Genomic DNA, 12,480 nt, shown 5'->3' with positions numbered 1-12,480 from the left:
CCATAGTGGCTACCCTAAGTCATACTCCTATTTTACTGCTAGTGTACAGTGTTTTTAGCTTCACCAACACTTGTTGTCTTTCCCTCTTTGGGTACTAGATGATTTAACTGCTAATGAGCAGTACCTAGGGTTTAAATTTGCATCTCCTTCCTGTTCGTGACTCGGACTAACTTTATAAAGATGATGTCTATTTGCATAGCTTCCAAGAAATGCTTACACAGAACCTTTGTCTGTTTCTTAATTGTTCACTCTAGTACTGACTGAGTTGTTTGAGTTCTGCATACACCTGGAATATTGACCCTGTGACAGACGTGTGGTCTGCAGATGTCACCTCCCCTTCTGTGGTTTATCCCCTTCTGTGTGATATCTCCTTTGGGGTTCAAAAACTTTCCAGCTTGAGTTAGCTCCCATTTGTCTATCTTTTGCTTTTTTTTTGCTTGAGGGTCATGTAAAAGAGAAAAATTACAAAGTCATCTTCAGACCCATCTGCAGACCAGTGTCATGAAGGTTTCCCTGTGTTTCCTTCCAGCAGTGTTGATAGCTTTAGAACTTACATTATGGAAGTTCTCCTCTGTTTCCTTCCAGCAGTGTTTACAGCTTTAGGACTTACATTTCAATCTCTTACTTATTTTGAGGTTTTCTTTTTTCTTTCTTTTTTTTCTTGCTGGGAGAGCAGGATCTAGTATCTTTCTTCTGCCTGGGATGCCCAATTGTCCCAGTAATTATTTACCGGACTATCTTTTCCTCAGTTGTGTGATTCACCTCTGGACTCTGTTCTGTTCCATTGGCCCATGCATCTGATTTTAGGCTAATGTCATACTGTTTTGATTACCTTAGTTTTGAAATATATTTTAAAGTCACAGAATGTAGTGTCTTTTTTTTTCTTTCTTTCTTTCTTTTTTCCTTCAAGACAGGGTTTCTCTGTATAGCTCTGGTTGTCTTGGAATTTGCCCTGCATGTAAACTAGGCTGGCCTTGAACTCACAGAGAACAGCCTAACTCTGCCTCCCAAGTGCTAGGATTAAAGGAGTATACTACCACCACCTGGCTTCAAACTTCTTATCCTCTTCACTCTAGATTACTGTGGCTCTTTGGAGTCTTTTCTGGTTACCTTGATATTATAAAGGTTAAGTGAAGGCTCAAGATGTAACTCACTGATAGAGTACATGTCTATCATGTGAGAGGCCTTGGATTACCACCCCATCACTGCCAGAGACATTAATTAAATGGCAAGATAGCCAAGGCATGGTCCTATAAATAATAGTCTGACAAGCTTGGGACCTGTTGGTAGGTAAATTACAAACCAAGAGGGGGTTGAAATTCAGTCTTCTGGCTCCAGAGCAGGTCTCTTACTGCACACATTCCCAACCCCTTCGAGTGATAGATAAAATGTTCTTTATTAAAAGAACCTAGCCATGAAATCTTGGGGTGCATTGGCCCTGGAGCTAGATAGACTCTAAGGGCCCATGGCAGAATATCTAGCCAGCCTGAGCAGATGTCTTTCGTAGGCCATTTTCTTCTGTGGTGTGCTTTTCTCCCTCACCCTTCCAATGTGATAACCAAGGGACCTAGTTTGGCCTTTGAATCTCCAACTAACCAAGACAGCAGAGTCTGACAGCCAAGGTGTGCTAACTAGTCAAGCTTCTTGCCCGTAGCCAACCTGAAAGACTACACAAACCAAACTGCCTCACCTGTGGGTCGTGTCATTTCTTCTAAGGGAAATGCATGTGATCTCAGAAGTGTGGCTTTTTTCTCTTCTTCTTTTTAAAAAACGTTTTCACAAATATGTTCTTCACAACAAATTCTTAACATCTCTGCACTGTTTCAAATGTCCTCAGGGAGGAGGGAAAAGGGTGCTTCTGACTGAAGGCACAAAGGCTCCTTTTTCTTCCTGGTACTCTGTGGCCTTGCTGTCCCTCTTTAGGAGATAAAAGATTCCTTATTGGGTATTATGACTTTTTCATGTCTACGGCTGAGCACACGCTATTTTTGAGGCCATCAGCATTACAGAGTCTTCTGTTTCCCCAATGATGTCCCCCAAAATAGATAAAACAAGCGTAGGCCATGAAGAAATACAACTGGTGTGATATGTGATGTAGCAAGCACGTCTCCGTGCCCGTCCAGCTTGGCCTCCCTTTACTGGCTGGGCTCTCCGCACGAGACCAGATGTAACTAGAGAGAACTGGGGGGCTTCTGCTTCTAACTGGAAAGTGTTGTGTCTTCACTCACAAGACCTAACCATATGAAGCAAAATTCCTTCTCTGGTAGACAGGTTGGTATGGGGGGACTGACCTGAGTGCCTTGGGAATTGCAAGCCGAAACTGTCCCTTCCTTGCAAGAACAGCTTCCTTTGTCCCATCTCCTTTGAAACAGTCTAGAATCAATCTTCCACCATCTCAGTAGATTCTTGCCAAGGAGACAGGGCCAACAATAGCCTTGGGTGTTTTTGCCAGACATCCTGGCTTCTGGCAGAGGGCAGAAGGGCGTATTAGCTCAGCTCTCAAGCCAGGGGAGAGTGATTTGAGATGTGACAGGTAGAATGGCTTCTTCTTTGAGGGTGAGCATAGCATGTGCCCTTGGAGACAATAGATGACTGGCTTCATGTTTCCTGAAGGCAAAGGAGCAAGTACTAGCAACATTGTCCTTGTGAGTAATTTGGGCTGTCATATGGACGTCTTCCGTTGGGGGATCTACAACCTTCCTGCTACCCAGTTCCTTTCCAAACAAGAGAACTGGGGGCTATACTCAACACAGACACACAGCAAGATCGCCCTGGGAAGCTCAGAGGGAACTGCAGAGAGAAGCCACGCATGAAGAAATTGAAAGGAACCCAAGCAGAACGCTGCCCACCCCACCCCCCTCTCATTATGCAACTGGGAGGAGTCAGGAAGGCATTCTGTTGATTTCTTGCCCAAGATAATCCCTGCTAAGGAATTAATGCGCAGAGCAGATGGTGCTGTCTCATTTCCAGTGAAAAGAATCAAGGAAGATAGTCTGTGCAATTATTTTTAATGGCTTGTATGGTGATCTTCTTAATTTGTGAGAAAATGTCTCCTCTTTTGTGAAAACTGGCCTTGTTCACATAGCTTTTTCTCAAGAGGATGAAGGCATCACAAAGCCCCAGTTAATGTCCTGAAGATTTCACGAAATATGGGGCATTTCAACCAGGAGATGTCTTACTGCTACGTCTAGTCTGTGAGGTCAGGGTCAGAGATGAACATGGTCAAATTTCCCTAAACTCTACCCTTTTTTGCAGAATGGCTTACCAATGTGAAGACTTGGCCCTCTGTGAGCTAATGAAAGGCATATGGGCTTAGGACTCAGGGTAGCACAAAGGCCGAATAAGCCCCCATCCTTGAGCTTGCCAGGATGTGTGGCTTAAAAACAATTAGCTAAGCAATCCACATTTATCAGACCCCTAACATGTGCCAGTATCACAGGAGTAAACAAAACAGCTAGGTCAATGTTTGATGTGTACACCAGACCCATTCAAAAATGTCTATGTATCCCTGCATTTGTGAATACTACTGGTTGAGAAAATAGTAGGCAGCTGACCAGGTTCCATCACTGGATGGGGACACGCTTTTATTATTATTATTATTATTATTATTATTATTATTATTATTATTGTTGTTGTTGTTGTTGTTATTTATTGCATGTATGAGAGAGTGGTGCATGGAGAGGTCAGAGGACAACTTGCAGGAGTTGCCGATTTTATTCTCCCATGGTATGGGCTCTAGGGAGTAAACCCAGATCATCAAGCCTGGTGGCAAGCAACATAAATCCACTGAGCCATCTCACTTATAGAGAGACACTTTGATGTAGACCCCACCACCACCACCACCTCACAGTTGTCTAGGGCCCCATTCACAGGAGGGGCCCTCACCACCCTATGTTGCAGACATTATAGCTTCGGACTCTCTTGGGGGGAGTAAAAGCCCTGTGGTCTTCACTATACAACCAGGTCAGGTGCTTCCTGTGGTCTATTGTCTTTTTAGTGAAAAGATAAACCTGTTCCGGAGACACTGAGTAGCTGCCAAGCTGTTAGAGCTCTCACCCAGAGCACACAGAAGGGATGGGTTAATTAGAAAAGGAGTGCTATGGGATCTTAGAGTAGGCCCAGGAGCCTTTTCTGGCAGGAGGGTTGTTGATGATGGAAGCTATTTCATAAGTGAGAAGTATAGAGCCTTGGTGACTGGAACTCAGGACAGTTCCCAAGAGATATTCAGGAAGTGTGCTTAAGAGAAACCCTGAGGCAGGGAATCAGGCAGATGGCTTGCAATATGGCTTCCCAGGTAAGTCAGGAGCTGCTTTCCAGTGAGTGTTGACTTCCAAGCACACATGTAACACTGGCCCTTTCTTTCTGTTTGCAGAGCTGATGAGATTTTCTGACCGAGGGGCTGGTGTGAACACTGAGAAGCGATTTCCATGTGAATTCTGTGGACGGGCATTCTCTCAGGGCTCTGAGTGGGAAAGACATGTGTTGAGACATGGCATGTAAGTAGGGCCCTAAGGAGACCTTTATCCCAAGTGAGAGACTGGGAGGAAGGTGAGAATTTCTCTAATACAATGTAGACCAGTCTATTCCTGCCATCTTACAGGCATGGCAGGCAGTGATGATGGAGGGGCTGGATTCCTCCTAAGTTACTTTTTAAAATGTCTCCCCCTGACAGAAGTCAGGAGAAGGAAATCCCCTGCACTCAAAGGTAGCATGTCCCTTAAGTTTGCATTTACATCACATTCTCTGATACAATGGGAGTCTAGGGCTGAGTTTCAGCTTCTGTGTCTGCTCATTCCATGAATGGCCTTGATCATTGCCTGTGACTTACCTCAGAGATACAGCTCCATTCCACCTGCCTCCCAGGCAAAGCAGAACATTCCTGTCACATTCTGACCACTCACTTCTTTGAACATAAAATTGTTCTCTCTACAAGGAACCGAACCCTTAGTCTACCAGCCAGAGAAAACTAAGTTGTGGTTTGTGTGAGTTGCCCATAGAGTTGTCCAGACTGCTGAAAATAAACTAAATTTCTCAAGATGTAGGTGCTGCCTGCAGGTTTTTAGATTTTTGTGTGTTTGGATGGTTTATTCATAGACTTGACTAATCTTCACTACTCCTTTTGTCTTAATCATTATTGTCCAATACCAAACTTCTGAGTTCAGCTGATGAATTTGAGTGTGAGGCAGTTCTTGCTATTTTTCCACTATATAGCTCAGGGAAGGGGAATATATCAAAATATTATATTAATTCAGAAACAAATATGGCATAATCAAAGCACAGTGCAACATTGAGTATTTTTAGGGATCCAAATTGTTAGAAAGAAAGAGGTCTATGTGGCATAGAAAGTCACTGGCAATTTAGTTATATACACATAGAATTCCAATGTTATTTTAGGAGCAGGGAAGTAGGGGTAGATGAGTTGTTAGTTTAGGTATAAAAGGCATGTGAGGGGCCATGGAGATCACTAAGCTAATAAAATGCTTAAGGATTTCAGTTCCATGCTCAGAATCCAGGTTAAAACCTGGGCATGGCTGAGCATGGTGGCTCACACCTTTAGTCCTAGCACTCAGGCAAACAGATCTCTGCATTTGAAGCCAGCCTGATCTACAGAGAAAGTTCCAGAACAGCCAGGGCTGTTACACAGAGAATCGCTGTCTCCAAAAACAAAAATAAAGCTGGGCATGGTGGTATGTGTTTATAATGGCAGCTCTGGGGAGATGGAGACAGAAAGGATCCCTCCTACTTATTAGCTAACCAGCCTGCTCTATTTGACCTAGCCAGTGAGAATACCCTGTCTCAAAACAAACAACAAAAAAGACATGCCTGGGGAATGACCCCCAAGCTTGTGCCTGGCCTCTAAAAGCCTATGCATCCAGATCCTGACCAACACCACTTCCCCCCCCCCTTCCACCCCCTCCTCGTCTCTACTACAGTGCTAGATTTAGAGACGTGCCAACACAGCTGGCTTATGAATGTTTTTGTTGTTTCACTTTTCCAGGGCATTGCATGATACCAACCAAGTGAGCAGAGATGAAGTCCATACAAAAGAGATGGTGGAGGAGAGTATGGAGCTGCCCTCCATAGAGGCAAAAGAAGACGATGAGCCAATCGGGATAGACTTTTCCCTAAAGAGTGAAACCGTAGCCATCTGTGTAGTAGCTGCCGACAAATCTCTCCTGGAGACTGCAGAGGCCAAAAACGAATAAGAGTTTGGTGAAATTCTTATCAAACCTTACTTGAACTGTGATGAAAATGTGGGAGGGTCGGCGTGGGCTGAGAAGGGAGGGGACAAAGAAGAGAAAACAGAACAAAGCTGCTTTTAGGACTGAACAATCTATTTTCAGGGCACTGGTACCTGTGTGAGTGAGTATGTAAATTAAAGTTATTTAAATGGTTGGAATATGTGGCTCCGTTCCCGTCACTCCATCCTTCCTTCCGGATCTTGAGCACGGAAGTTTTCATCTGCTGCGGTTTGGGAAGTACGTTCCACGGGCACAGCGGGCGCTCTCCATCACCCTCGGACAGTGGTGTGGCAACCGAAGCTCGGGGACAGTAGAAGACTTCTCCTAGGGGAACAACTTTTTGGGCGCACAACTTTCAGTGCGTTTTTCTAGTTTTAATACCTTAAGCTTTTTCAAGACCTAACTGCAGCCGCTTTGGGAGAAAAAAAAATATAACAGAACAGAAAACAAACAAAAAAAAAACTGCTTTGCATAAAACAGTCACCTGTTTCCTAGTACCTCAGACTTAACCAAGGGAAATCTCTGCATTTGTCTGTACTACCTGTCACCCTTGTGGTTAAATGTAGAGAGAGCTGCTGGACAGGATGGTGAATGGAGAAAAAAAAGAGTTTTAAAGAAAGGAACACAAATTGTGCTTAAAATCCCCACGTGGGTTTTATTTCTTAAAATACTGTGATTTTTTTAATTATTTTAGTAAAAAACAAAACAAAAAAAAAGAAACAGACTTTAATTACTAGATAACTGTGTGTGAATTGTCACCCTGTATTCCAGGTAAGCTGTTTATTAGTGTTCAGCTATAATTTAGAAGTTGGTAGGTTCATGTGAACTAATTTTAAGGTGATTGTGGGATTCTGTTGGCCACATGTTTATTTTCTATCAATTTGAGTGTTACAAACACAGCACAAATTCAGTTGTTCTTTTTCCCATATAAATTGTTCTTTGTGCATTTGTTGTTTTAATTTGAGGTCAAGGGAGAGTTACAGGATTTTTGTGTGTGTGTGTGCATAGGAATTTTATAATTTTAAACATGGAAATAACAAAGAGGTTAACTTCCCTTTTTGTTGTTTTGTTTTGTTTTTAATTTAACTAAAAAACCAAACCCCGGCACAGCTATGCAGCGTGTGGGCCAGACAAAGAGGCCCTCTCACCCTTTCGCTTCTTCTCAAACACATCATCGTATCACACCAACAATTTCTGTTCGATTGCGCTGGCTTTCGTGTGTGATTTGAACTCTGTGTTTTGTTTGCTTTGTGTAGTGTGAGGCTTTCTCATTTCTTTTTGGGAGTCATCTCTTTCATGAGCATGGGCAAGAGATGGCTTATCCTACAGGGAGCCTGGAAAGTGATTTTTTCTTTCCATCTAGCTGTTCTGTTTCCCCACATTAGCTTTTTTTCTTTTTTCTTTTTTTGGAGAGAGCAGCTTAGACTAAACGTAAGTCTACATTTATAGTATGTTCTGATTGCGAACAGGGGTTTGTTCCAAAAAAGTAGAGAAATGTTTTCTTGAAGCTTAGGTTTTAGAAGAGTGTGTGTGTGTGTGTGTGTGTGTGTGTGTGTGTGTGTGTGTGTGTGCGCGCGCGCGCGCGCGCGCCAATGTAAGTCCTTTGGTTATCATGTCTCCTTTTTGTTTTGTTTTTGTTGTTGGATTTTTTGTTTGTTTTGTTTTTTTAACTTGGAAGGGTTGATGGGTTGGGGGGGCGGGCCAGGAGGGATGAGGGATGACTGAGGTGACAGTGTCCCACATAGCTTCAAATAAAATCCATGGAAAGATGTCCAATTTGTGAAGTAAGTACTTACTTGAAGAGCATGTTCTTGGTTTTTTTTTTTTTTTTTGTTAAGAATTTTTATTTGTAGGTTGTTAATTTAATTTTTTTTAGGGATGGGGGCCATCATATGGAAAGCAGAAAGGGGGAAAGTGTGAAATATCTAGACATATTCTTTTGTGTCCTTATTTGTTTCTGATTGGCCTCATTTCAAATGTACTAAACAGTTGCATACCTGGATTGGATGTTTGTGATGGTTACCAAAACAGCAAACAAATAAAAAAAACAATGAAAGAAAAAAAAGAGAGAGAAATAATTGTGACATGCTTTTATCGCTACTTTATTTTTCAAATAACATGTAAATATTGTAATCCATTGGATTTTGTTTTGCTAACCTGTTAATAAAAATATGGGACCATTATCCTTTTAACAAAGATAGAATGTCATTTTTTTTTCCTTTTTCCAACATATACCTGATATTTTGTGGCCGCACATTTTGGATGCATTCTGTTTCTGTTGACTGTAATGACATATAATTTACAACATTTTTTTGTTGTTTAATTTATACAGAGGACACTTTTTTTCAGAGCTTGAGAGAAGAAAATAAATAGCAAAATGATAACCTATTGACTCCAATAATCAGTGTTTCCTGAAACTTCATGAAAGACAGAGGGATCCTGACACACAAAAAAATAATAAAAATAAAAACCACAAGTAGGTTATTCAAGTTGTTTGCAACATACATTTTGTAATGAAATGTGAGAAATTAATAAAGAATTTTTTTCACATGTGTCTATGTGCATCTGTTGTAAGTCATTTATGGGTGTGATTACAGACAGGAAAGTTGGTAATGAATGACAAAACCAGTTCTCAATCTACGTGGGAGACCAAGGTGAGGTGTGAGCTGGAGTTTTAAAATGTCAGCATTCCTACATCAGAATATGCAACACCAATGAAAGTTTTGTGGAGGGAATGTTTTCCACAAAAAAATGAGAATCACTTGGTTGTGGTAGTTCACACCTGAAATCTCAGCATTTGGGAAGCTGATGCAGGGGGATGACTGCAACAACTCCCCCACCCCCATGCGAAACCCCCAAAATAAATTGTGGATCAAAATGAAGCTTCAGGAGCAAATGCCAATAGTGGACATCATCCAGGAACTCTGAGCCCATGATAGTCACAGCCCCTGGAGGATTGTCACCCTCACCTCCTCAAACCCTGTGCTGTCTTACTGTATATCAGGCACGGATTATCACTGCTCCTTTAGTGTTTTCTAAGCCACCCTGTTATAAGTCAAAGGAGGAATTAGTCACACTAACACCCTGGTTGCCTCACCCTTCCTTAATGCTTAGTATGCCCTTAGCCAATTTGGAGTAGGATGATCAGAAGTCACAAGACTGTGTGTGATAGAAACCAAACCAGATAAGTGAGGATGCCAAGGGATGGTAACTGTGAGCTGACAAAAATACTGTTTGTGAAACTATATAGACTCCAACAGGTGCCTAGCTCAGAGCTCTCTTGGTAGGCAATACAAAACAAGGACCAATCAGTATTTGTTTTTTAAGTTCTTAGGAGTCCTCAGGATTTTGTAGAACTGTGCATTAAATTCCTCCCCCCCCCCCCATTGAATGGGCCTCCTCGATGCAAAACTGCTGTTCTCCAATGACTTCCATCAATAGGTATGAGCAGTGTCTAACTTCAGCTCTGTTTTATGTAGAGGAAATGGAATTTGTAGATGCCTTGGCCATGGTAGGGGCCACAAGGCAAAGTTTGAAGTTTCTGACTTAGCACAGTAGAGATCTGATTCAGTTCTGTAGAGTGGTCTTCTTCTTGTAACCTTAGCTGCTTCATCTGATGACATGATGATGCCCCATCACAGCACAGAAACACCAGAGTCACTATGAGAGCTTAGCATAGCCACACTCTGCCCAGGTGATAGCACACAGCCCCAACTATCCACAGAGGGGCTGGAAAGTGTCTAGCCTAGGCTACCAATGAGTCCAGAAAGAATGTGAGCTGTGAGCTTCTACCAAAATGAAAGACAGCAACAGGAGACGTGGAAACCTTGTGTTCTTAAAAAAACACAAGATGCTGGTCCCTGTCAGGTGGCTTACACATTTCTTAGCAGGTAGTTGGTTCTAGCAACTGGATAATAGACAGACAGACATGGCTCCAGTTTTTTGACAGCTTACAAATGGGGAGGGTGGAAATGTAAGATTTGGAAAGGGAACTTCCATCAGAGGTGCTGGGTTCTGCTGGAGCCTTCATTTTATCTTAGGAAGCTTTGGGCCTCTGTGTTGATGCAGCTAGCCCTCTACATACGGCTCTTGAGGGTTAATGTGTTTTCTTCTGTCTACCTAGGGGAATGCCTTTTGCTTAGGAAGGCATATTGGGGTATCTATTGAATGGACCTTCAGTCCTATGCTTAAGCAAAGGCTATGTCTCATCCCACCCACCCACCCCCTTCTGTTTTCATTTTGCCCACTGTCAGGCTATCACTCTTTGGAATAAACTTAACAAAATCCAGTACCTCCTGCCTTGTACAAGCAAGATGGAAACTAAGACTTTCTTTTTGACTATGTGTAGAGATGTAGATGTTTGATCCCAGCACTCAGAAGGCAGAGACAGATCCAAGCCCTCAAGTTTCAGGCTGGTCAGGGATATGGAACGACACCTTGTCTACAAATAAATAATTTTTTATTTATAGTTCTTAAATGTCAGCTGGGAGGAAGGTATTAAAGTCACTTTTGTCCCTCCCACATTCATATCCTGAAGTGTTTTCTAGCCCTTTCATTGTTGGTCTCCCCTTCCATGTTTCCAAGGCGGGTGGTGGTAGCACACACCTTTAATCCCAGCATTTGGGAAGCAGAGGCAGGCAAATCTCTTGAATTCAAAGCCAGCTTGCTCTACAGAGTGTTCCAAGAAAGCCAGGGGTGCACAGAGAAACCCTGTCTATAAATAAATTAAATAAATAAATAAATAAATAAATAAATAAATAAATGTGATGAATAGTTTTATAAAATTCTTTTCACTTCAGGATGTAAATATTTTTAGTTTCTGTATTATCTTCCAATTAGAAACGTTTCAGACCGCATAGCATATTGGATGATAGGAATGGGTTAAGTATAATATGCAGTCCTTTAGAATTATTGGACATTCTGGACTGGAGGGATAGCTCAGCCCTTAAAGGCTAGGCTCACAACCAAAACTCTTAAGAATCACTGAACATTCAAGCTTAATGGTTTTTACATTTCACAAAATGATGCCGTTAACATTTTGTCACCAGCTTCCTCACCTGCCCAAGTTTCACTAAGTTGTGTTAAGTTTGAAAGGGCATTGTCTTAAAGTTTGCATTGCTATGACAAAAAACCAGGACCATAAGCAACTTGGGGAGGAAAAGGCTGATTTTACTTACACTTCCCCACCACTGTCCATCCTGGAGGGAGCCAGAGCAGGAACTGAAGTAGAGGCTATGGATACACAAAACAGAGGGTGCTGGTCAGTAATAGATTTAAATCAAGTCACCCACACTCAAGTCCTAGTGGTCCCATCTATTGTGTGATCTCTTGAGCAGGTTACCTAAACCCATGTACCTTGCTATATTCATTATTATTATTTTGTTTTTATTTTTCTAGTCAGGGTTTTTCTGTGTAACAGCCCTGGCTGTCCTGAAAGCTGTCCTGAAACTTACTTTGTAGACTGGGTTGTCCTTGAACTCACTGAGATCTGTCTTCCTCTGCTTTATTTTTTAAAATGAGCATGCAGAGTTTAACATGCATCTTGCTGGCTTTTATTGCTCTCTTAAATTTTCCACATATTTCTGCCTGGCAAAGTTGTTCACAACAAAGAGGCTAGACTTTCAAATTCAGCTGTCTCTAGGATGCTGAGTCTTCAACACAATGCTACTTCAACAGAAAGGGAAGAATTCTTGCCCATTCTGCAGTGTCCAGGAGCAGTCTTTAAACCCTGTTGCCAAAGCCTTCAAAGCAATGCATACCAAAATGATTTAGAAACATGGAGGAAGGGAACCAGTGAGATGGCTCAGAAGGTACCCACTTGTTATACAAGTGGGTTGGCCTGAGTTTGAGCTTGAAACCCACATAAAGATAGAAGGAGAGAATTTATGCCACAAGTTGTTCTCTGACACCCAACATGTGCCCCACAATAATAAAAAGATAAATAAAAATATTTAGAAGATAAGTACAGAGGAAAGCCTCAGGGATGTAGGAAAGAGGTTGAATTCATGAAAATGGTTCTAAATGATGGGTAGAATATATACCAGGAAGAAAGAGGGATCAAGAGGAGGGACATTGAAGGTGTGCAGACAAAGAGGCAAAATGTTGTCTGGTATTATGAGTGACAAGTAGTGTTGGGTGACCCACTCAAGGAGTCCCAAAGCCAGATAACCACAGAATTAACTCATTAAAACATTGAATATCATGCTAAGGATATATATATATATATATATATATATAT

The 12,480-nt window shown here is 41.9% G+C and overlaps 1 protein-coding gene across 5 annotated transcripts in view; it reads left to right on the top strand.

Moving 5' to 3' along the window:
* Nucleotides 1-8,798, top strand: part of Znf462 (zinc finger protein 462) — a 133,128-nt gene extending 124,330 nt beyond the window's left edge. For all 5 annotated transcript variants that reach the window (XM_027403067.2, XM_027403064.2, XM_027403068.2 and 2 more), the window contains 2 exons: nucleotides 4,373-4,496; nucleotides 5,999-8,798. In XM_027403067.2, the coding sequence (XP_027258868.1) occupies nucleotides 4,373-4,496; nucleotides 5,999-6,206 (332 nt within the window). In that variant the 3' untranslated portion in view covers nucleotides 6,207-8,798. The remainder of the gene's footprint in view (nucleotides 1-4,372; nucleotides 4,497-5,998) is intronic.
* Nucleotides 8,799-12,480: the final 3,682 nt, after the last annotated feature.

The sequence above is a fragment of the Cricetulus griseus genome, chromosome 2 (assembly GCF_003668045.3).
Source record: "Cricetulus griseus strain 17A/GY chromosome 2, alternate assembly CriGri-PICRH-1.0, whole genome shotgun sequence".
Classification (NCBI taxonomy): domain Eukaryota; kingdom Metazoa; phylum Chordata; class Mammalia; order Rodentia; family Cricetidae; genus Cricetulus; species Cricetulus griseus.
Note: the sequence above shows the minus strand (reverse complement) of the source record. Positions and strands in the feature narration are given on the sequence as shown.